The 22,089-nt window shown below is 47.0% G+C and overlaps 2 protein-coding genes across 4 annotated transcripts in view; both read left to right on the forward strand.

The window, feature by feature from the left end:
* Positions 1-15,513, forward strand: NIPSNAP1 (nipsnap homolog 1). The gene is made up of 10 exons (XM_066370548.1): positions 1-125; positions 6,329-6,456; positions 6,647-6,692; positions 6,940-7,034; positions 10,243-10,313; positions 10,462-10,602; positions 10,906-10,937; positions 11,502-11,596; positions 12,669-12,752; positions 14,380-15,513. Exons 1-10 carry the CDS (start codon positions 37-39, stop codon positions 14,442-14,444), a joined length of 846 nt encoding a protein of 281 aa, XP_066226645.1. The 5' UTR covers positions 1-36; the 3' UTR covers positions 14,445-15,513.
* Positions 15,514-17,058: 1,545 nt separating this feature from the next.
* Positions 17,059-22,089, forward strand: part of THOC5 (THO complex subunit 5) — a 40,137-nt gene continuing 35,106 nt past the window's right edge. For 2 of the 3 annotated variants that reach the window (XM_066370545.1, XM_066370547.1), the window contains exons 1-2: positions 17,059-17,155; positions 18,575-18,687. The gene's annotated coding sequence lies outside the window, so the exon portion shown is untranslated. The remainder of the gene's footprint in view (positions 17,156-18,574; positions 18,688-22,089) is intronic. The other variant, XM_066370546.1, reaches the window with a different exon arrangement.

Here is a 22,089-nt window from a genome sequence, read left to right on the forward strand (position 1 = left end):
GGGGCGGGGTTTTCCTCCAACCTGCTCCGCTCCAACATGGCTCCGCGGCTGTGCAGCATCTCTGCAGCGGCTCGGCGGCTGCTTGGGACCCGCAACGCGGATGTTGTGACTGCGTCTGTGGCACGGTGAGAGCGGGGCCGGGTAGAGGCTTCGTGCACGGGGTGTGCAGGGGCCGGGGCTAGGGTCTGGGCACGGGGGATGGGCAGAGACTCAGGCTTGGAATCTATGGGTTAGAGGCGGGGGCAAAATCTAGGCCTGGAGAAGAGCCCTGGGCAAGAATGGGGGAGACGATATGCTCAGAGTCTTTGTCCCAGTGGGTGCCTGACTCTGGGCAGAGAATGAAAGATGGGGTGAGTGGGAGGGGCAGGTCTTGGGCCCTGGAGAGTGGGAGCTGGAGAGAGCAGGAGGAGTGGCCTCTTCCCTAGGCCTTTGAGGTGATTCTGAGATAGCACCCACTGGAGGCTTCTTGGGGAAGCGGCTCATCCCTCTGGAAGTTCTGGGGAGAAGACAGACGGAGAGCAATGGAGGATCCCCAAGAGCCTCAGCGGCACAGACCCTTTGCTCCTCAGCCCAGAGGAAGTAATGTGTGCACAGCACAGGTGGGGCAAAGGAGGCATGAGAATGGATGGAATTGCCAAGGTCACTCCCCCTGCTGTTCAGTGGCACCAGTGGGTCGTATCTGGTCTCCTGACACCCAGTGCTCTTTGCACCACAACTGGTGGCCTCCTAGGAGAGGAAGGCTGGCTGGGCATTGCCCTCAGCCGGGGCTTTTGTTTAGGCCCTGCTCTGAGCAGAGGCAGGACTTGGCCTCCCTGATTGGCCCTGGGAGACCCCTCCCTCCCCTGTCTCCAGCGCTTTATACTTCCCTCATCTCTGCACTTACCACCCTGTACATGCTTGTCTGTTTCACGTACTAGACCATCACCTCATTTTTTTGTTTCCCCAACCCCTGGCACAGGGTTCAGGACAGTGTATACTCAAAAACATTTGGTAAGAAGTGAGGACACCTGTCCCTCCTCTTGTGGAAAGGAGGCAGGGGTCCCTCCTGCCCAATTGCCCATGCGTGAAGCTGCGGTTTCCTTGCTGTGAGATGTTAGAGCACAGTGCAGTGGGGATTTTGGGCAACTGGGAAAGAGGAACCAGTATGTGTCCCCACCTGACTGTCTAGTATTTGGGGAGAAAGCTGATACTATGGAAAGAGCCTGCAGTTTGCCTGGCACTAGCAAATCTAACTTAGCCTTTCTTAGTGGGGTGACCTTGGGCAAGTTGTTTGGCCTCTTGTAGTCTCAGATCCCTCATAAATAAAATGGGAATGATAAAATAGTACATGTCTCAGGGTTGTTGAGGATTAAAAAGGCCATGGTATGAGGCTGCTTGCCCCTGGTGAACACACATCAGATGTCCCTTGCTCAAGCCTATGTATCAAGCAGTTTCTACGTGAGCTCCTCATAATATCAGGGCAGAAAGAGCCTTGGAAAGATCATCTTCTATGAGCACCTTATTTTCCAGATGAAGAGATCAAGACTGGGGAAGGGCCTCAGTTTCCCTGATTTACAGAATTGTTTGGTGGTAGAAGCCATTTGTGTAGCAAAGATCCAGAGACCACACAGGAGCATAGAACATAGAGGCCACCTGTTGTTCCTCATTCACTCAGTGACCTTGGATGAGATACTGAATCTCTGTGAACCTCGGTTTTCTTCTCTGTAAAAAGGTGATGGTATTCCCTGCTAGGTGTGTCTTGCAGGATTGCTGTGAATGAATGTGGATGAATACTTATAAAGTCCCTCAGTTACTTACTCTGTTCTCACCTTGGATACCAGCGAACATCCCCTCCCTCACTGACCCTCACTCAGTCTGCCCTGCCTCTCTGGAGTCACTAGAGGGACAGCAGCAGCCCTCTTAGCCTCTCAGGGTAGTGGGCTCTGAAATCAGATGAATCTGGTTTCGAATCCTCTTGGTCATTGATTAATTGTCCTTGAATAAGGCATAGGGCATCTCTGAGCCTCTTTTTTTCTCAAAAGTATATTATGAGGATTAGCTCTTTGCACACTGTAAGCACTAAGTAAACAGCAGTTATTGTTATTGCTGCACCAGGAATCCTGTTGTTAACACAACTTTAGTTCTAGTTCTTCTAGCATATTTTCTAAAGACACACTTCTGGAACAGTAAGCAAAAATGTGGCCCTTCCTAAAATCAGCCAACTTTGGAGTTTCAGAATGTGCATAGATCCTACCTTCCCAGCAAATAGATAAAACATTCTGGAACAGTTTCATGGGGGAAGGCATCAGATAATTGATTCCTACTGAGAGTGCAAATGTGTCTACTACATAGTTCTCATCTGGAACAAATATTGAGCAATTCTTATGCTTAAAGCACTGTGCTCGGTATTCTGGGGGATGGAAGGACATTGGCTGGTGGCTTCCTGTGTGTTGTGGGAAACAAGACATATTCATATGAAAATGATGAAAGGGCTAAGGGGGAAATATGAGGTGTTTTTGTGGAAGGGATTGAACTGGTCCAGCTGGGGCAGATCCTTCCCACAAGTTGGACAAAGCTATATTGTGTTTTTCTAGCCCTAAGAGGCATTCTTAATAGAGTTTCGATAGGCCCTGGCCGGTTGGCTCAGCGGTAGAGTGTCGGCCTGGCGTGAGGGGGACCCGGGTTCGATTCCCGGCCAGGGCACATAGGAGAAGCGCCCATTTGCTTCTCCATCCCCCCCTCTCCTTCCTCTCTGTCTCTCTCTTCCCCTCCCGCAGCCAAGGCTCCATTGGAGCAAAGATGGCCCGGGCGCTGGGGATGGCTCCTTGGCCTCTGCCCCAGGCACTAGAGTGGCTCTGGTCTCGGCAGAGCGATGCCCCGGAGGGGCAGAGCATCGCCCCCTGGTGGGCAGAGCATCGCCCCTGGTGGGCGTGCCGGGTGGATCCCGGTTGGGCGCATGCGGGAGTCTGTCTGTCTATCCCCGTTTCCAGCTTCAGAAAAATACAAAAAAAAAAAAAAATAGAGTTTCGATAATAGAATCTTTGGCATTTCTGGGATGGTTTACTGAGTTTACATGAAAAAAATAATAAATTGGGACTTGAGTGTGCATCTGAAACCCCTGGTAGGCTTGTTAAAACCCATATCACTAGGCCCACTCCCACAGTTTCTGTTGCAGTAGTCTGGGAGGGGGCCTGGGAATTTCTCAGATGACACCAGTGCTGTGGGTTTGAGAACCACTGAGATGGGGAATCCTGGCTCTGTGGTTATCAGATTTAAACAGGAATAGACTCTGGAAAGCTTGGCAAAGTGAGTGAGAGCTAGAATCCCACGTAGAGACTTCCAGCCTTTGTTCTGTAGGCCATGGGGAGCCATGGAAGACTTGAGCGGAGGACAAGCATCACAGAAGTGGTGCTTTACAATGATTGATGGGCAGATTAGGAAAAGTGGGGAAAAATGGGGAGTTCAGAGATAAGTTAGGAGACTGGCTGCCACTGTCACATAAAGCCCTTTCTCTAAAGGGCCCATCCTCTTGTCTCTGTAGATGAGGACCATGAGGCTAGGGCAGGTGAAACTGAGCTGGGATCAGAATCCAAGTTTGTCTAGAACAGTGGTTCTCAACCTGTGGGTCGCGACCTCGACGGGAGTCAAACGACCAAAACACAGGGGTCGCGACCCACAGGTTGAGAACCGCTGGTCTAGAACCTGTACTTCTAAAGCATTAATTCTGCTGGTGGTAGTGGGGATAGAAAGAGCCCCTGAGCCCTGAGTCCATTCTGTGAGCAAAGGTTCACCCTTTCTTTCCTTCTACTTTTCACCATTCTCCTGCAGCTCTGTCTGAGCTCCCCCACTATTCCTCTCATTCCTCTAACGTGGACTGAGCATGCTCCATGTGCCCAGCACTGTTCCAGGCACTGAGGAGACAGCAGGGCTGCACAGAACAGACAACATTCCTATTCTATTGGGGCTGCTTCTAGTGGGGAGACAATAAACAAGGCACGTAATAAACAACAACAGAAAGGTATGTGATAGAAGGAGCTACAGAAAAAATAGAGAGCAAGGTGAGAGGCTCAAGGGGAGTTCAAGGATAAGAGAAGGTTGTGATTTCACTGAGAAAATAAAATTGGAAATGTGAGCCTGAGAATGCTGGATTTCAGTTCAGACCCTGCCCTAGGATCTTGGACAGGTCTCTTTTAGGGTTTTACCTGTAGAAAAGATCTTTAGAGATAGACTGCTCTACCCTGCTCATTTGACACATAGGGAAACTGAAGCCCATAGGCAGGAAAGATTAGAGAGTGATGGGAAGATGTGGGAGCCCACGAGAGCTCCTGGACCTCCCTTCCACTCCCCAGCAGTCCAGCCCCCAGGCTCTTTCTCCAGGGCTGACCGCTTGGCTGTTTATCTTGGTCAGTGCTGGTGTTAATAAATTACTTGGAGTCCAGTTCTGGAGCAAAGGTCTTGGTTGACAAATTAGAGGAACTGATCTCCCTGCCACCACCCCTTCCAAGGGAAACATCTAACCACTCTACATTCAAATCTAAGGTTAGGTCCCTCTGCCAGTGGCTTTGTTGAAACTCACCTGCTTCTTCACAGTATCTGCCTGGGGCTCCCCAGGTCAGTGTCTGACCTGAGCTGGGGGCTGGCTTTAGAGGAAAGAGCTCTGGGTTGGTCCTTGTCTGAGTTCTGCCTCTGACTTGCAATGTGACCTTGAGTAAGTTCCTTAAATTCCTTGACCTTCTATTTTCTTGTCTCAAAATGGGGACAGTAATAGTATCAACACTGTAACATCATTACACAGAGTCAGTGAGATTGTGCTACTGAAAGGTTGATCACACATCCCTGGCACAGAGGATGTCCTCAGCAGATGTTATCTACAGTGAGACTCCCTTATTCTGATCCAAATTTTTCATAGATCATGCCACCCATCTGATGATAACTATCTTTGGGTTTTTTGTTAATGAAACAAATATATGCACAATGACAGAAGGCTTATGAATTTGGAAACCCTTAAAACAATTCTTTTAGCTTTATGAATTATAATGAATATAGAAAAATTTAACCATCTCCCTTACCCCTCTCCCAGCTAAGCACTATTAACAGTTTGGGACAAATCCTTCCTCACCTTTCTTTGTGCTCATATAAATGTATCACCATTTTGAGATGCTTTTAAAATTGTACTTGTCCCAGTGGCTGCTTCATATTTAGGGTGTGTGTGTAATACTTTGAATTTATAAGACATTTATTCTAGCCACAGAAAAGGCTCAAAAAAGAAGAGGATTCACTGACAGGGCTCTGCTGCCAGAATCAGCCAGTGGGAGACTTGCTTTTCAGGCCTGGCTAGAAGCTGCTAGGACCTTGTGTAGGGAATGCGGTTATAGTCTGGCAGGACCTGGTAACAGGTCCCTCTGCTCTGAACAAGGCACATCATTCATTCATTCATTCATTCATTTTTTCTCACAGCACCCTAGCGAGTTACCCAGGGCAGATAGGTATTCATTAATTAAGTGTTGGCGGGATGAATGAATGACTCTTGCCTTGCATGCTTTTTACCCCTTTAATATGCCAAATCAGCCCTGGAGATTTGGAGACTGGCCAGATCACCTCTTCTTGTGGAGAGCCTGCCCAGATTGTTAGAGGCTAAGTTCAAGCTTACTCACCTGAGCTGCTGGAAGACCCAGAATCTTCCAGCTGTAATTGTGTTCCAAGGCTAGTTTCTGCCAGCGACTATGACTTCCTCAGGGACAAAGCGTATTTGTCTTTGGTTATCCATTTGTGGGGGCTGGGAAGGGGCACAGGTTAAGTGTAGTATGAGCCCTGGGAAGGAGAGTGAGTGCAGCAGAAGGGACAGAACTTGCAAAGAAAGCACAGAGTAAAAGAGCCTGGTGTGTTCAGGAGAGTGGAGTATATACCTTGAAGGAAACATGGAAGGGGGTGCTGACAATATAGGTCAGGCTGTCATGGACTTTGAACATTCAGCAAGGTGGTTTTGAGTTTGGTTTGCCTTTTAGCAAGGAGCTGCAGTAGTGTGGCCCAAGTGGAAAACCCCTTGGAAGGGGGGGAAAGGGAGGAAAGAGGCTGGAGAGAGAGATGGAAAGTGGGGCTGCCCTTCTGGGCCTCCTGAGACCCTTCAAAGATTCAGGAAGCAATCTGGGCAGCCAGAATCTCTGTAGAAGGGACCGGTGTGTTCAGCTGGCTCCAATGACATGTTACCTTCCGGAGCTGCCATGGGATTCCGTGGCCCTGTTCTCAGAAATGTGGGTCACCAACCTAGGGGAGTGGGGCATCTAAGCAGATGGAAGGGCTGAGGCTTCCCATATCCCTTCATGTCCTTCTGAATTCCTTTGTCCTGCAGCTTCTATTCCAAGGACAATGAAGGCAGCTGGTTCCGCTCACTCTTTGTGCACAAGGTAGATCCCCGGAAGGATGCCCACTCCACCTTGCTGTCCAAGAAGGAAACCAGCAATCTCTACAAAATCCAGTGTGAGTGGTTGCTGCGCCCGCTAGCTCACCCTCCCAGGCAGGGCCTGTAAGGCTTCAGCTGGGAGATGAGTGGGGCTGGGATATCCTGAGCTGTTCTGGATGCCCTGGCCCTGTTGGGCTCCTCCCACCTAGCTCCCTGCAGACACACCCACCACCTGCTTCACCTCCCATTCCCTCTCCTCTATTGCAGTTCACAATGTGAAGCCCGAGTATCTGGACGCCTACAACATCCTGACGTGAGCATCTTCCTCCATCCACCTGTTCCAGCGCCTGGGTGGGGACTATATCCCAGCCCCATTCTCCTTTCAGAAATCTAGGGGTATAAATTTCGGAGCCAAAAGTCCAAAAGATGTCTTGTCCAGCATCTGCATCTTAGAGATGGAGAGGCTGACACCCAGCCCTGAGGGCCTGAGTGGGAACCCTTATCTTAGGAACCCTGGTGGCTGGTATGAGCCCTCCCCCATATCTGTGCCCCTCCCACAGGGAGGCTGTGCTGCCCAAGCTGCACCTGGATGAGGACTACCCCTGCTCGCTCGTGGGCAACTGGAACACGTGGTATGGGGAGCAGGACCAGGCAGGTGAGATGCCCACCTCCCCAGTGCCACTTGCCACCCACTCCAGGCCCCCAGCATCTCTTACACCACCTGGTTGCCCTCACTGCCTCTCCACAGCAGCCCCCAGAGGGTTCTTTCTAAATGCACTCCTCATCGGCTCACTCCCCCGCTCAAACATCTGTGGTGGCTCCCCTCTGCTCTTGAGTTGGCCCATGAGGCTCTGCGAGTCCTTTCCTGCACAGCCTCTGGCCTTGTCTCTCCACATCCTCCTTGCTTTCCCACCCGCAACAGTTTCACACGTTAATTCCACACTATCATTTTTGCTGTTTTCTCAGCCTAAAGCATTCTTTCTCCCTTGCCCACTTTCCCTGGCTCACTCCTCTACTCATCTTTTGTTTTGGCATAGATATCACCTCTTCCTGGAGGCCTCCCTGATTCCTTCTACCCAAGCTGTGAATTAGGCATCTCCCCTGACTCCCCAGCCCCCAGAACTTGCCTCTTCACAGCCCTGATCATGCACCCTATGGTATACTTGTCTGTCTCCCCATGTAGGCAGTGGGTTCTAGCAGGGCAGGGCCCCTGCCTGTCTTTCTTCACCCCTGAATCCCCAGTATGCAGCATGTATTTGTAGAATAAACAGGGGCTCTTGTTTGAGCTGGTTCCTTAACCCCCAGCATGTTTCATCTTACCCCAACTCACCCACCTCCGTTGGCATCAGCTGCTAAAAGCCACACATGAATTTGGTTGATTCTCAGCCACTCGAAGGGGCTTTGGCATTTAGATCTGTGCTGTCCAGGAAGGTAGCCACTAACCACATGTAACTATTTAAGTTTAAATAAGGTAAAGTTAAATAAAATGGAAAATGCAGTTTCTCAGTCACACCAGCCACATTTCCGGTGCCCACTGATAGACACATGTGACTCATGGCTACCTTGTTGGACAGCACAGCTGTAGAACATTTGTATCATAGTAGAAAGTCTTTTTGTACCATGCTCATTTAGATTCCATAGTGCAGGGAGCGCCTCTGGAGCTGCCCTGATAGAAGGTTCTCTCAGCTTCCATTGAACACTCCCAGCAACTGGGAGCTCACTTCCTTGTAAATAAGCCTGTCTCATCCTTTCATAGCTCTGATAAATGTCTTTCAAAGAAACCTGTGATATGCAGGTAGATTCTCCTAGTCATTTACTGTTTCAGTAACAACCATTAAAAGGTGGATAAGAGAAAAGCAAACTGTCTTCGGTTCCAACCCCGAGGTACAACTTATCAGCACCCCTTACATTCCCCTAAGTATTTGCTAGTTGGGAAATGAACTTTGAGGAATAGGCTGAATTTTTAAAGCAGGCCCTACATTTTGTGTATCTGAAGTGTTGTCTCCTACATGGACCCAGCTGAGGAGCAGACCCTCTGACCCATCCTGTAGGAGTAGGGCTCAGGAATCTACATTTTCATGAATTTGTAAGAACCACTTATCTATCTTCTAGAAGAACCACTTTAATTGTTGGAAAATTCTGTCTTCTCATGGGCCTAGAATTTCTGCCCTGCCTATAACATTCTTCTGTTTGTTGCCCTAGTATTAAGTTGATTACTGTTCCACAGGTCAACATTCCTGGTCTTGGTAGACTTTCGTTCTTCCACTACTTTTGCTGTTTCCCGTTGGGAAGAGCCTTTAAACCATAGGGTCAGACCATTTTGCAGATGGGAAAAATCAAGGCACAGATAGAGTCAAAAGGCAGGTGAGGGCCGGACTGGGGTGGGAAGTAGCAAGAGTCTCAGCTTCCAAAGTGCTGGCTATCCAACTGCCCTCAATTCACCTTTTGGGAGCTCTCCTCCCTTGTCCCAGCCATTCTCTCAAGAATGCAAGTCTGTTTCCTTTCTTCTCTTCCACAGTAACTATGTTTATTATTGCAAGATGTATTCCTTTACTAAGGCTGCTGTAACAAAGCAGCAACTACTGGGTGGTTTAAAACAACAGAAATTTATTTTTTCAAGTTCTGGAGCCTAGGATTCTGAAATAAAGGTGTGGTCAGTGCCATGCTCTTTCCAAAGGCTCTAGGGCAGTGATCAGCAAACTCATTAGTCAACAGAGCCAAATATCAATAGTACAACAATTGAAATTTCTTTTGAGAGCCAAGTTTTTTAAACTTAAACTATATATGTAGGTACATTCCTTATTGAGGTAGCACCTGCACATGGTATTTTGTGGAAGAGCCACACTCAAGGGGCCAAAGAGCCGCATGTGGCTCTCAAGCCACAGTTTGCCAACCAGGGCTCTAGAGGGAACATCATGTCTTGCCTTTTCCAGTTTACGGTGGTTGCTAGAAATTCTTGGCATTCCTTGGCTTGTAAATGCATCATTCCATCTCTGTCTCCCTAGGCACAAGTACTTTCTCCCTGTGTCTCTCTCTTCACATAACATCCTTTATGTGTTTGTGTCCAAATCTCCCTCTCATAGGACACTAGTCATTGAAATTTAAGGCCAACCAGTATGACTTAATATTAGTTTAATTATAACTACAAAGACCCTTTATTTCCAAATAAAGTCATATTCTGAGGTTCGGGGCAGGCATGAGCTTGTGGATAAGGGACATATTTAACGTAGTACAGAGGTTATGATAAAAACTTCAAATAGGACAAGAGCTTTCAGTGAAAAGTAAGCCTTCTTCAGGCCTGTGACCCCCAGGCCTGAGTTCTTTGCCCTAGGAACACCTGTCCCAATCTCTTGGGTCTCTAGTAAGAGATGTCCCTCCATCCCTAAACACATGTGGCAGCATAACTGTACATGCTGTTCTGTTCCTTGTTCTCTTTTTGAAATTGATTGTCTTGGACTGTTCCATCTCATTCCATCAGACCTACCCCCTCCTTTTTTGTCCAGCCTAGCTCTTGCAGACCTGGCTTTCTGTGTGCCACTGTTCCTTGGGTACAAATTCACACCTGATGCTCTTGTTGCTGTTTAAGGAAGTTGGGTGGGAGCATTTTACTGTCATTTTCAAGATGAGGACATCGAAGCCTAGAGGGGTCAAAGGCTGCCTGGCAGAGCTGGAGCTCAAGCTTAGGTCTTCTGGGCTTGTGTCTGGGGTCATCCCATTCCTAGCACTGTCCACCACCAAGGTAAAGGAAACAGAGAGTCCTGGTGCCACAGAGAACCAGCCTGGACACCACCCCCTTACACACACGCTTAGCCAGGCGTGGGGTAAGCAGCGGCCCCCTGACCTGACCTCCCACCCTGCTATAGTGCACCTGTGGCGATTCTCAGGCGGCTACCCAGCCCTCATGGACTGCATGAACAAGCTCAAAAACAACAAGGTATGTTGGTGTCCTTTCGGCAAACCTCTCTGGCTATTGGTTCTGCCCAGCCCTGTGCCAGGGGCTGCCTTTGCCACCCCATGGGACATACTTACAGGGGTGGAGGGAGTGCTTCCTTGTTGCCATGCCCAGACCACCATGCCCACAGGAGTACCTGGAGTTCCGAAAGGAGCGGAGCCGGATGTTGCTGTCCAGAAGAAACCAGTTGCTCCTTGAGTTCAGCTTCTGGAATGAGCCACAGCCCAGAGCGGGTCCCAACATCTATGAGCTGAGGACATACAAGCTTAAGGTGCCTTCCTCCCACCACATCCCTGCCTGTTCCTACTACCCCTGCTACAGTGCAGCTCTACAGGTGGCCCAGGGTGGGTGAGCTCAGTGCTCTAAGAGCACCTACACTTGTGTTTCTGGCCTCGCCCTTCTCCTGGGCTCAAAACAAAGGTGTTTATGCACCTGTGCCCACACAGATGCAAGTCAGGGCCCCTGAATGAGGCCAGGTGACCCCTAAAGCTGGGGAAAGTTTCCATTTTCACCTGCTGTGGCCCTGGGAATCCATGGTGAGGGCTCATTCCATTCTCTTCTGGTTCTCTTTTAGCCAGGAACCATGATCGAGTGGGGGAACAACTGGTAAGTGGCAGTACCAGAGGCTGGGGTTGGGGAGACCCCGCCCACTTACCTGCCAAGGCCCCTGGAGTATCGCCTTTCCCGGGGTCCTATGGCAGGGAACTCTGCAACCTCTGTCCCTCATGGATCCAGGAGAAGGATCCAACCAGGAGGGAGGATCTTTTAGAGCAGTGGTCAGCAAACCGCGGCTTGCGAGTCACTTTCGGCTCAATCAGATTGAGGACATTTTTAGCAAAGGCCAGCTTAGGAGTACCCTAATTAAGTTAATAACAATGTACCTACCTATATAGTTTAAGTTTAAATTTTGCTCTCAAAAGAAATTTCAATCGTTGTACTGTTGATATTTGGCTCTGTTGACTAATGAGTTTGCCGACCACTGTTTTAGAGAATCCCCTGGAAGAACACCCAGCTAGCAGCTGTACTTCCGTCACCCCATTCCCCAACCATCTCTGAGAGTTGGGGGCTCGACCTTAGGCCTCTCCTGTGAGGTGTGGCATCAGCCTGGGACACCTCAAGGGGCCCTTTGTATCGGCCCTGACCTCTGCCCTATTTCTTCTGCTGTCCCAGGGCTCGGGCCATCAAGTACCGACAGGAGAACCAGGAGGCGGTGGGCGGCTTTTTCTCACAGATAGGAGAGCTCTACGTTGTGCACCATCTCTGGGGTAGGCTGGGCACCCTCCAGGAGCCTTCCGTTAGCCCCTTTCCTCCATTCTTACTCCATTGTCATTCATATAGACAATGCAAATACATTAGTACCTTGTGGAACTTATGTCCTAGCAGAGGGAGACACCGTCTCCAACCTAAGCTAACAAAGGTAATACCAGATTATTACAAGTAATAGAGACAGGGAGAAATGAGGAAGAAAAGCATGGGAACCTACATTGGCTAGAATAGACAAGGCCTCTCTGAGGAAGTAAAAGTATAAGCCCACCTACATGATGAAAAGGAGCCAGCTATGAATTGCTTCTTGGGAGGGGCATTCCAAGTAGAGGGAACAACAGTTGCAAAGGCCCTGTGCTGGGAAAAGGCGTTCAGGATTTTGAGGAATGCAAAAGAGGCTGGTGTGGAGGGAGTGGGAAGTGTGAGGAGATCAGGCTGGGCCTTGCAGGTCACAGGGATGAGTTGGGATTTATTCTAAATGCAACGGGAGGCTACTGCAGCATTATAAGCAGCATGACATGACCTGCCATGCGCTGCTGTGCTGATAGCACTGTGTAGGGGAGCAAGAAAGGAAATGGTGTATCAGGAGGTGATTACACTAGTTCAAGTAGGAGAGGTGATAGCCTAGCCAAAGCAGCACCAGTGAGGGTGCTGAGAAGTCTGGAGTCATTGGTCCAGAATTCCAGACTCATGCCTGAGCAGCTGTGTGTCACTGAGACCCTAGGAGGAGCAGGTTGGAGAGTTCAGGAGTTTAATTTTAGCCCTCAAAAGTGTTACACTTGAGGTGCTGACACATCTAAGTAGAGATACTAAGTGGGCACTGGAAAAACAAATCTGGAGGCTGAGGAAAAGTTCTGGGCTGGATATACAAATTTGGGAGTTGTCAACAAATATATTGATCAGATAGATCAGACTGTCAAAGCAGGGAGTATTTACTAACAGTCTGAGGCATGGGGTTGGGGTGGGGAAGGACAGAAGGGCAGGATTTGAAGCAGTGGGTGGGAGGAGAGCCCTGTGCTTGATACAGGGTCTGATCCTCACTGCCCAACAAATGAAGCAGTGCCTTTCCCGCAGCCTATAAAGACCTGCAGTCTCGAGAAGAGACTAGAAATGCTGCTTGGAGAAAGAGGGGTTGGGACGAAAATGTCTACTACACAGGTGAGTACCTCCTGTGGGGGGTGGTCATTGGGGCCCTTGGGGTCATCTGCTAGGAGCCCTCTCTGAAGATGGCATCTAGCTCCACTTGATTACCTCCAGTGATGGGGTACTTGCTTTTAAGATAATGGGTTACTGGGATTCTATCCTGGTGGCACACTCCACATGATCCAGGCAGTCCTAAGTGAGTGCTCCATGATATAACAACCAGGAGGTCCTGCCTCAGAGAAGGGGAATAGTTCAGTGTGCCCCATGACCTTGACATGGTTCTCCACCTCACTGAGGCTGTTTCCTCATCTGTAAAGTGGCGATGGTGTCAGTACCTACCCTGGGAGGACTAGGGAGGATTCCAGGAGCTTCACCCAGATTCTGACACCGAGGAAGCATGTAGCAAATATTTTCTGGCCAGTTGTTTGTCACTTTGCTGGGACTTCTAAAACCTCCTGGAGTCAGTAGGTATTGACTGAGCCCTCACTGTGTGCCAGGGACTGTGGTGGGAAGGTGGCTTGGGGTCCCAAAATGAACAGGAGACTGTCCCTGCCCTTGAGGAGCTTATAATAGGGCTTCCACACTTAAACCGACTGGTGTGGGGGAGAGTGCATCTCCTGAAGATTAACAGGAGCCTCCCTATTCAAAGTGTGGTCCCAAATGACAGTAGGATCAGCATCCCCTGGAACCTTTAGAAATGCTGAACCTCATAGAGCGTCGGACTGGGATGCCGAGGTCCCAGGTTCAAGACCCCGAGGTCGCCAGTTTGAGTGCGGGCTCATCTGTTTTGAGCAAAAAAGCTCACCAGCTTGGACCCAAGGTTGCTGGCTCGAGCAAGGGGTTACTCGGTCTGCTAAAGGCCCGCGGTCAAAGTATATATGAGAAAGCAATCAATGAACAACTAAGGTCTCACAACAAAAAACTGATGATTGATGCTTCTCATCTCTCTCCGTTCCTGTCTGTCTGTCCCTATCTATCCCTCTCTCTGACTCTCTTTCTGTCTCTGTAAAAAAACAAAGAAATGCCGAATCTCAACCCCCTCCTCTCCCACTGAATCAGAATTTGCCCTTTAATAAGAACTGTAGGTAATGTATATGCCCAGCAGAGTTTGAAGAGCTCTGAGCAGGAGGAAGGAGTCTGACCTCCTAGGTGACTTTGACCTGCTCTAGGCTGCAGCCTCCCCATCTGTAAAATGCAGCAGTTGAACTAAATCTATTTTTCAAACCTCAGCCACTTGAGGAACGCTTCGCAGCTTCTGTCCTAGCGGTATACTACTACTACTACTACTACTACTACAATTAGTTTTTTTGGTGCTTTTCTTTAAATCCCCCCACTTTGTTCTTTACCTAGCATTGTCCTAAGCAAGACAGGTATCTGTTAAATCACTATGCTAGTTTTTCCCCCACAAACTCAGCAAAATAAATATATAACTATGAAAAAAACTTTTAACATTGAATTTCATCACCACCTGAGTCCCCTCTTCTCCCACAATTCAGAAGACCTGATGCTCTCCATCGGCCATTCCAGAAGGACAGTGGGGCATTCCCTGCCTCAGCATCCCAGGCATTCTTCTCTTTCAAAAAGCCAGTTTCCAGGGTTAGCTTGCCTCATTCACCTCTGTGATCTCTGCGTCTCTCCACAGTCCCCCTGGTGCGACACATGGAGTCTCGGATCATGATCCCTTTGAAGATCTCTCCTCTCCAGTGATGCTGCTGCTGCCTCCACTTCATTCCCCGTCTCCCTCAGGGCAGCCACGGACAGAGGAGCTCCCAGTCCTGCTGTCTTGGTTTTCTCTCAAATCTGGGAGGACTCTGGGGGCTAGTTCTCAGCTCATGCAATGGGGAGCTAAAGGATGTCAGGGTTTTGAGGATTTGCAGCTCTACCTGGACACTTCCCACCCTCCTGCCCATCCCTTCCCCTGTGCTGGAAGCAGTTTTTAATTTCTGTGAATGAAGAACAGCAACCATTTATGTCTTCTCATATTTCCCCCTAAGATTCCTCATCTCAAGGCCGTTAGTCCCAAATTATCACCATGGAAAACCTCAATTTAGTTTTAGTTTCACAAAAAGTAGTGCTTTCTGTGGTTAGAGGTAAGGTGGGAAGGGAAGAGATCAAACCAGACCAGGCTCTCAGAATTCCTTGGTCTCCACTGGCTACCCACTTGCTGGACAGTCTAAACCAAGACCCTCCTGCTGGGGAGAAGCCTAGAACTGCCACAAGAAGTAAAAGAGAACCTTCAAGTTAGCAGAGTCAGCAGGAAGTCCACCTTATTCACTCAGAAAAGCTGGGGAAAGGAACCTAGAAAGGATCTGGGGGCAGGAAACAGAATGGACCGGGAACAAGAACCCAGAACTAGGAACCCAGATGGTAATACTTAGAATTCAGAATGTAAGTTTAAACTGCAGAAGCTAGAATACAGAATGGAGAAAATAGAACAGAGGCCTGACCAGGTGGTGGCACAGTGGATAGAGCGTCAGACTGGGATGCAGAGGACCCAGGTTCGAGACCCTGAGGTCACCAGCTTGAGTGTGGGCTCATCTGGCTTGAGCAAGAAAAAAAAGCTCACCAGCTTGGACCCAAGGTCGCTGGCTTGAGCAAGGGGTTACTCAGTCTGCTGAAGGCCCACGGTCAAGGCACATATGAGAAAGCGATCAATGAACAACTAAGGTGTTGTAACGAGAAACTGATGATTGATGCTTCTCATCTCTCTTCGTTCCTGTCTGTCTGTCCCTATCTATCTCTCTCTCTGTCCGTGTAAAAAAAAAAAAAAAAAGAACAGAGATAACAGACCACTTGGGAGGGCTTCCTAGAAAACAGTTGGAAAGAGGCCCATCTGTTTTCCTCTACATAATGAGATTGAAAACTTGAATGTGTAATTCCAGCCCTTGGTACACGCCGAGTTTTCTGCATTCTCTATTCCTTCCTGTAGGTAAAGATAGGGCCGGGACCTGTTTTCCCCTCACCCTGCATCCCTTTTTTCCCCATCTTTACATTTGATCAGCCCAACCCTCATTCTACTAGGCCACAGGGTATGTGGGATGGGGTCAGTGACTTTGGGGGCCTCCTCAGTGACCCCCACATCTCATAAACCTCTGGCTAGATTGTTTCTGCCTCTCTTTGAGAAAAACATGTGCTGGAGTTGCTGATGGAACCAATTAAATGTTTACTATAAACCATGGTGTCTTTATCTGCAAGGAGCTTTGGGAGGTGCCCAAGGCAGGGCCAGCTTCCCAGTTCCAACTGCTGATTTACCTCTCTGTATGGGAATGTGCTCTCTGAGCTAGTCTCAGGAAGGGCTTCTCCACAGCCAAAGGAATTGCCCTGTATAACCAGGGATTTACACCAAAAGCCCTGCATCCTGCCTGTACAGTTCCTAGTAAGGGTAAAAAAAACACACTTAAAGCTGTCAAACGCATTAGAATTGTGACTGCCCTGGGCAAGTTGGGTCAAAATGGGAATCTACTGATGTACCTGTGGGAGAAAACGTGTAAGGTAGGATTAATGCCCTCCCTGACTTCCTGCACACACTAGTATTGGTTGTTAGGGTGAGGATGACAGTGGTTAAGAATCCAGGTTATGGGGGCAAATCCACAAGGCTCCAAATTTTGAGACTATCACACTCTTGTATTTCTGTTGCAGTAAACAGCATGCAAACAGGATAACAGACACCCAGACAACTTAATGGTGGAAGAATTAATGGGCAGAGCACGTGAGGCTAGTAGCACCAAAGCATGAAGTTACTATAGATTTCTTAGATCTTAGTAACTTTTACAGGGCCCATGCAAAGGGCTTGTGATTCCTTTGAGGTCCTACCTGCAACCCGTGGCTCAAGGTGGGTGGGGGACTTTTACCGGGGCAGCAAGGGGTTAGGGGTTTCCAGACCCATGGCCCTATTTATTTACAGATCTTGTTTTCCTTGTGAGTATTGTGAGAGTCTCCAAGAGGTCCATAGAATGTGGATAATCTTTAAGTGGCTGAGCCAGTCATTCCTGCAGGCTCCTCCATTCTTCTGGTTTCTCCCCTCTCATTCATTACCTTGTGCATAAGACCAAGTCGTTTAACAAATACGTATCTGGCAGAAAGCCTACTAATTGTTGGGACTTTAGGTGCTGGGGAAAGAATGAACGAAACACAATAAAGGTCTTGGACCTTGCAGCTCAGTCTCCTGGTTTTAGCGGGCTGCGTGAGAGTGTAGCAGTTCGAGACTCCCCAATGAAATAATGCAGTCGACACGGCCTCCTGGCTCCTACGTCACGCAGCCGGGGCCTGTACCGTGCCCCGAATGCCGGCCGGGCCCTCCGCGCCTCGCTTCCGGCCTCCGCGCCTCGTTTCCGGCAGGTCGCTCCTTTCTTCCGCTTCTCTAAGGTGCCCCGTCTGCAGTCTCCCCGCCTCTTGAAGTGGGTAGCTCGCCGGGACAGGTGGGCAAGTGGTGCGGTAAGGGAGGGTTGGGACTGTAGAAGGGCGGCGAGTGCGGGCCCCAGTCTGTAGTTCCACCTGGGCTCTCTAGCCTCACTCCCTCCGGGTTCTCCGGCCGCCCGTCGCGGCACGCTGTTTCTTCGTGAAAAATGGTGGCTGCAGCATCGTAGGCCCCACTTTGTAGCCTCAGGATGACGACAAAGATGATGATAAAAGCTCACATTTATTGTGCGCTTATGTGTGCCAGGCGCTCTTTACTGTGTTGTTAGGTTTCCCATTTCAACCTTTCAGGTCTTACCTTGTGGTTCTCACCTTTGTGAATTTGGCCAAGTCAACTTACTATGTAGGGCTATTTACTGAAAGTTTTAAATTACTTTTTTTCCGTTCGTTGTTTTTTGTTTTTTTTTAAGAGAGCAAGAGGAAGGGGGAGAAGGGAGAGATAGAGAGAGAAGCATCAGCTGGTTGTTCCTTAGTTGTGCACCCATTCATTGCTCTAATCTGTACCCTAACCGGCTCCCCCAGGATCTAATGGCGACCTCCGTGCTCCGGGATGCTCTGTGCACTGCGCCACCAACCAGAGCCTTAATTGAGTCACTTTTAACCTTCTATTTTATTTGTTTATTTTGTTTCTTTGTTTTTCATTTATTTATTTTAACGTATTGGCTTGATATTGGTTCGCAAAACCATACAGGTTTGAAGTATACAACTCAATATAACATCACACTGTTGTGCGCCCTCTGCCCCAAGCAGCAAAGTCTTTCTGTCCCCACTGCCCTCCTTACCCTCCTCCACTTACCCTCATCCTCCCTTTCTCTCTGGCTGTTGCCACCTAAATTTACTTTAAAAGAGAAATTTGTGTCATACATGTAAAACTTCTTTCACTTGTCATATTCAGAGTAGATAAAAAAAACATTAATATATTTAAAATGAAAGCATCATTGTTAATTCTGGCTAGATTTCATTGTCTAAGGCTCTGAGATAGAGTCCTTTTGAACAAGGGGACATTGACCTGACCAGGTGGTGGCACAGTGGGTAGAGCATCAGACTAGGACGCAGAGGACCCAGGGTCAAAACCCCTGGGTCGCTGGCGTGAAGCCCAAGGTCTCTGACTTGAGCCCAAGGTCGCTGGCTTGAGCAAGGGGTCATTTGCTCTGCTGTAGCTCCTGGTCAAGGCAAATATAAGAAAATAGTCAGTGAACAACTAAGGAGCCACAATGAAGAATTGATGCTTCTCATCTTTCTCCCTTCCTGTCTGTCTATCCATCTCTATCTGTCCCTCTCTCTGACACCAAAAAAAAGATAAAAACCAAGGGGACATTGGTGTTCCTAATGTTAACGATAACTAGGGAAGTGAGACATTCTCTTGCAACAATCAAAAGTTTAAAAAAAAAGAATTGAAAAGAGATTACCTTTCTTCTTAGGTGTTCAACGTCATTTAAGATCACACATGTACCATCAAAAGCCCCACTCCAGATCATCTTCATCACCTTTGCCAGTGGAGGACATTCCTGTGTCATTGTCCACAACAACTGAGGTAGGAACTTTTATTCTCATTTGATCTGTGAGGAAACAGATCCAGAAAAAAGTGAGGTGACTTGTTCCTGGACTCATAGCTATAAAATAGTAGAGTGGGGACTCCAACTTAGGGCTTCTCTCATTCTACCACCATGAGCTGTTGACTTCCTCAGGAACGGTTGGTGACATTTGTTAGGGTATGGGATGTAGTGCTGCCCACCTCAGGATTATGGTGACAACCAGTGAGATAGCAGAGGGAGGATACTTTGTGACCCTAGAGCTGTATGAAATGGAGGCTCTGTTCTTTTAAATTTTGAGGTTAACCAGGGAGTTGACGGCAACCCCAGATGAGATGGTGGCAAGACTAGGAGGCACAATAATGTAGTTGTAAAGAGCACTAATGTGATAACAGATGGAACCAAACTTTAGCATACTAGCTGTATAAGCTTGGGCAAGTCTCACCTTTCTTTTTTTTTTTTCTCTGAAGTTGGAAACAGGGAGGCAGTCAGACAGACTCCTGCATGCGCCAGACCGGGATCCTCCCAGCATGCCCACCAGGGGGCGATGCTCTGCCCATCTGAGGGGTTGCTCTGTTGCAATCAGGGCCATTCTAGAGCCCGAGGCAGAGGCCATGGAGCCATCCTCAGAGCCCGGGCCAACCCTGCTCCAATAGAGCCTTGGCTGCGGGAGGGGAAGAGAGAGACAGAGAGGAAGGAGAGGGGGAGGAGGGAGAAAAAGATGGGCGCCCCTCCTGTGTGCCCTGGCTGGGAATCGAACCCGGGACTCCCGCACGCCAGGCCGATGCTCTACCACTGACCCAACCGGCCAGGGCCAAGTCTCACCTTTCTGATGTGCAGTGTTCTTATCTATAAAACAGTACTTGTTCTTATCTAAAAGATTTGTATACAGATCAAATGAGAACATGCCCATAAAGTGTTTAAATCAGGGGTAATCAACCTTTTTATACCTATGGCCCACTTTTATATCTATGTTAGTAGTAAAATTTTTTAACCGCCCATCGGTTCCACAGTAATGGTGATTTATAAAGTAGGGAAGTAAATTTACTTTATAAAATTTATAAAGCAGCGTTACAGCAAGTTAAAGCATATAATAATAATTACTTACCAAGTACTTTATGTTGGATTTTCGCTAAGTTTTGCAGAATAAATCTTTATAAAACAACTTACTGTAGTTATACTTTGCATACATAGAAATTACATTAGTTAATTGAATTATTAGTGAGATCCCTGAGGCTGATGCTGGGAAACTAAATATTGAATATCCAGTTCAATTTTTGTGAAGAACAAATGAAGGTCTCCCCTTTTGGAAATATTCAGGTGGTTTTTTTCTTTCGTCATAATATGATTAACAGCACTAAATCCTGATTCCATAAGATATGAAATAGGGAAAGGTATCAATAAACTGAATACCATTTTCCACATATTTGGATATAAGACTGGCATTTTTTTATTTTGCCATAGGTTTTCATATCCACCACTGTCGAATTTATGTTTACTTTCTTCATCATATCTAATTTCTAACAGTTCTTCTTGGCAAGTTGTATCAGCCTTTTCAATATTTGCGGTAAAAGGATTTTTCATCCAGTTATATACCTTCAATTTAAAAATATCTTCAGATCGTTTTTCCATGTCCAATTTAAGTTCTCGTTGAGGTGGCTACTGAATCTGTCAGTATCCTCTGGAGTTACATCATCTTTTTTATAGATGATCATTGAGGAGACTGATGAAATTCTCTCTTCAATAGATTATGACGAAGTAGTTCAAGTTTGTCAATAAATAATAGCACAAGGCGACTTCTCTGGCCTCCATCTTTCCTTGAGGCCAGGGAACCTCGTTGGGCAGGAAGCCCGCTCTGTACTAAATAAAGCCTCTTATTATTCCACAAAAAAAAAAAAAATAATAATAGCAGCACAATACTTTGGCAACCTATAAGAGTTTTATTAGCTCCTTGAAGCTGCAAATTGACATAATTAAATCTCTTGAAAATATCTGCTAAGTAAAAGGCATCATTTTTTTAACTGTTGACATAGATTGGTCTCATTATTATTTTCAAAAAATTGTATGACACTATCATATAATGCTACAAAACTAGCCAAAGATGTACCCTTTGACAGCCACTGAACTTCTGTGTGCAAAAGTAACTTAATAAAATCTTCATTATTGTCCTGGCAATGCTGTGGAAACATTCTATCATTCTTTGCATTGGATTTGATCTTGTTTACAGCTCGAATTATTATAGTTAATAATGAATGGAGACTTGTACTTAGATGTTTTCCTACAAGGTGTTATCTGTGCACCATACAATGAATACATAAAACATTTGGCACTTCCTGCTTCAAATAAGTAACAAATCCACGAAAGTGACCTACTATTGATGGTGCTCCATCAGTAGCGCACGCAACAATATTATTCAAAGAAATATTATTTTTTGTAAAGTATGTTCTCACAGTATTAAATATAGATAATCCTTTTGTATCTGTGATGAGATTTATTGTGAATAGCATTTCTTCTTGTAATATATTGTTTTCATCAAAATAGCTAACATATGCCATCAATAAAGCATCATTCTCTGCAATGGTAAATTCATCCAATTCCATGGAAAATGAAGAGTTTTGGAGAATACTTATAAGTTTGTTTTCAGCATTAACTGTCATTTCATCAATTCGTCGCTTTACTGTGCTATCACTTAGGGGCAACGTTTTTAAAATTTGAGGTATATCCTGATGCATTACTGTTGAGATAAATTCTTTTATAGAGGGTATTACAGTTTCTCCAATATTATAGCTTTTACCACTTTTTGCAGTTATTTGTGAAATGCGATGAGTGGCAATTAATCCATCTTCGTTTGTTGTATGTTGTTTCTTAAACGATGCAACGATAGTTGAACGATTTTGAAATTTTTTATATATTTCCTGAAAATATTCAATGGGCTTGTCCTTGTCATTTGGATGCTTTGTAGAAAGATGTTCTAGCAATCGACTTGGCTTCATTGCCTCATTGGATAATGTTTTATGGCACAATAAACACATTGGATGTTGTTTATTTGCAACAGATTCTATGAAATCCATCTTCAGATACTCTGGTGAATAGCCGCTTGCATTTTTTTTTTTTTTGAGACATAGGCTCACAATATTTCACAATATTTTGTTTGAAGCTGTAAGCACGTGCTTGCTCTCAGAAATCTAACTATGTACTGACTTTAGTTTCGATTACATAACGATTTAGCTTTACTTACATAACGTGAACAAAACTTATGCGCATGCATTTGAAATCTGTTGCGTGGTCGTGACATTACAAGTATCGTGGTTGAGCTAGAGTTTGTCCAGACGAGACTAAGTTAGTGAGTATCCATGGTTGTGCATTTTATAAAATTTTATGTAGCAAGTGTTGGCCAATGGCAT

This window comes from Saccopteryx leptura, chromosome 2, assembly GCF_036850995.1.
Source record: "Saccopteryx leptura isolate mSacLep1 chromosome 2, mSacLep1_pri_phased_curated, whole genome shotgun sequence".
Taxonomy (NCBI): domain Eukaryota; kingdom Metazoa; phylum Chordata; class Mammalia; order Chiroptera; family Emballonuridae; genus Saccopteryx; species Saccopteryx leptura.

Excerpts from the sequence above, each read along its gene's own strand:
- NIPSNAP1 (XM_066370548.1), top strand. The coding sequence starts at position 37 with ATGGCTCCGCGGCTGTGCAGCATCTCTGCAGCGGCTCGGCGGCTGCTT. Across the intron at positions 10,938-11,501 it reads ATCGAGTGGGGGAACAACTG|GGCTCGGGCCATCAAGTACC; the intron begins GTAAGTGGCAGT and ends CTGCTGTCCCAG. Across the intron at positions 12,753-14,379 it reads CGAAAATGTCTACTACACAG|TCCCCCTGGTGCGACACATG; the intron begins GTGAGTACCTCC and ends GTCTCTCCACAG.